This window comes from Lathyrus oleraceus, chromosome 4, assembly GCF_024323335.1.
Source record: "Lathyrus oleraceus cultivar Zhongwan6 chromosome 4, CAAS_Psat_ZW6_1.0, whole genome shotgun sequence".
NCBI classification, from domain to species: Eukaryota; Viridiplantae; Streptophyta; class Magnoliopsida; order Fabales; family Fabaceae; genus Lathyrus; species Lathyrus oleraceus.
In genome coordinates, this window is record NC_066582.1 from 6,904,633 (window position 1) to 6,907,194 (window position 2,562).

Below are 2,562 nucleotides of genomic sequence, written 5' to 3' on the forward strand. Positions count from 1 at the left end.
TTTGTGAGATACCAATTTGGCTTGACTTGGTGGAACCTGTTGGTTTGTTGGGCTTACAAAAGTCATCTAATAGACCGGTTAAGCCCATTCAGTTGGCCCATGCAGTATGTAGTTGTTCAACTCAAATTGTTTCTTTTGAAGATCATTAAGGTTTTACTGATACCTCAGTCCTCTTATTCCCTTCCTCTGTTACCACCCCAATCATTACTGATCATCCCTAATCCTCAATCCTCTTCTTCTAAATCCTCCTCCATTAGATTCTCATGAGGGTTTTGTTATGTTTTGTCATTCAATTGGGGATTCTGATATGGAGATGGGTAATATTCGAGCGAATTCAAATGGGAGGGGCGATGTGGCTAACATAATTTGGGATAAATCAATACAACTGAGAGTTAGTGGAACTGAAAATTCATATTTTTATGTGGAGAAAATAAGGGTGGTGGAAAAGAAAGCTCATGGGAGGCACAGATCGAAGGAAGCAAAATCAAAATTAGCCCCATGAATTTTCTTTCTTTCAATATAAGGGGAAAGGGGTTGCAATCCTGTCAAATAGAAGTGAATTCAAAAATTAATCCATGAAGAAAGATTTGATGTATGTGTGATTCGAGAAACAAAAGTGTCAAAGATATATGAGGTGTGGGTAAATTCAATTGGGTGTTGGTGGAGCATAATGGACGGCAAAATGAGCTCAAGAATAATGGGGGGATTTGCAATTCTTTGGAAAGCTGGATTATTAAATTGCGTATTCATCTTCACGAGGGATGGCTTTGTTGGCATTCATTTGGAATAGCAAGGTTAGTTATACTTCTTCATTAACATATACTCTTCGTGTGATATTTGAAGTAAGAGGAAATTATGGAATGATTTATGTGCTGTCAAAACCAAATTTACTAGAGAAAATGGATTATTGTTGGTGATTTCAACGCGATTAAAGATGAAGGGGAAAGGAAGGGTGCTAGCAACTCAACCAACAAATCATAATTGAGAGATTTTAATGATTTTATTGATTCAACTGATCTAATTGATGTGCCGGTTGTTGGAAATAAGTTCATGTGGTTTAACACAGAAGGGAGTTCTACAAGCAGACTAGATCGGTTCTTAATTTTGGAAAAGATGAATAAGAATTGGGGTGTTATTGTTCATTGTATTGGCAATTGAAGCTTATCAGACCACTGCCCTATTTGGATTAAAACAAATAGATTGAATTGGGGGCCGAAACCTTTGAAAGTGCTTGCTTGTTGGTATGAACATGTGAATTTTATTCCGTTTGTTACAAAAGGTTTTGATGGAAATCAAGGTTCAAGGCACGAAGGTTTTTCGTTTCAAAGAAAAATTAAGAAGATTAAAAGAATCTTTGAAGGCTTGGAATCGCGACGTGTTTGGTATTTTGGATTTGAAAATAGAATAGGCGATCAAAGATCTGAATTTGCTTGATCACCAAGTGGCAGCTATGGAGGAATATACTGCAACGACAATTTTACACAAGAGGGTTGAGGCTACAAACAAGGTGTGGCAAACGTGGCAGCATAAGGAGGAAATTCTTAGAGAAAAATCAAAAGCAATATGGATTCGAGAGGGTGACTCCAACTCGAAATACTTTCATGCAATAATGAAAAGGAACTTCAGGCGCAATGCAATTATGGTGCTTGGTACTTATAGGGGTTTTCTCAGTCATGTTGATGAGGTTGAATGTGAAATCTTCAACCATTTTCAGCAAAAACTCTTTGAGCCTGAGTCGAATAGGCAGAAATTACTTGGAGTGAATTTTAGGTAGTTAACAGAGGTAAACAATAATCTCCTAGAGGAGCCCTTTCACTTTGGAATAAATAAAGGAGGTTGTTTGGAGTTATGAAGGTGAGACAAGTATTGGCCCCGATGATTTTAATATAAGGTTTTATAAGAAGTGTTGGGAGGTCATTAAGGACGATTTACTCGACTTTGTCATGAAATTTCATTGGAATGCCATTCTGCCCAAAGCGGTTACTGCATCATCCATTTCCCTTATTCAAAAACCGAATAACCCTGAAGGCTTGAACAACCATCATCTTATTTGTCAAATTGGTAGTGTCTACAGAATTTTAGCAAAATTGCTGACGGATAAGCTGAAAAAGGTGATAAGTGGTTGGGTTTCGTCTAGTCAATTGGAGTTCATTCAGGGCAGGAAAATGTTAGATGGGGTGTTGGTAATTAATGAACAAGTGGATTTGGCCAAGAGGAAGAAGAATGATTCTTTTCTCTTTAAATTTGATTTCGAAAAAGCTTATAATTGTGTGGCATGAGACCATTTGAGAGATGTGATGAGTAAAATGGGTCTTGGTGGTAGATGGATGAAGTGGATGGAAGCATGTGTGTTCTCAAGTTCAATGTCGGTTTTGGTAAACGGAAGTCCAATTAAATATTTTATGGTGGAAAGGGGTTTGCGGTAAGGAGATCCATTGTTGCCTTTTTTTTTCTTGTTTGTGGTTGAAAGATTAACTGGCTGATGCAGAATGTTAAACGATTAGGCATGTTTCGTCCATTAAAGGTTTCAAATGACTTAAGCTTCAACTTATTACAATTCAC

At 37.3% G+C, this 2,562-nt stretch overlaps 1 protein-coding gene across 1 annotated transcript; it reads left to right on the forward strand.

The window, feature by feature from the left end:
- The first annotated feature begins 1,450 nt into the window (after positions 1 to 1,450).
- Positions 1,451 to 2,279, forward strand: LOC127135714 (uncharacterized). The gene is made up of 2 exons (XM_051062356.1): positions 1,451 to 1,770; positions 1,892 to 2,279. Exons 1-2 carry the CDS (start codon positions 1,451 to 1,453, stop codon positions 2,277 to 2,279), a joined length of 708 nt encoding a protein of 235 aa, XP_050918313.1.
- Positions 2,280 to 2,562: the final 283 nt, after the last annotated feature.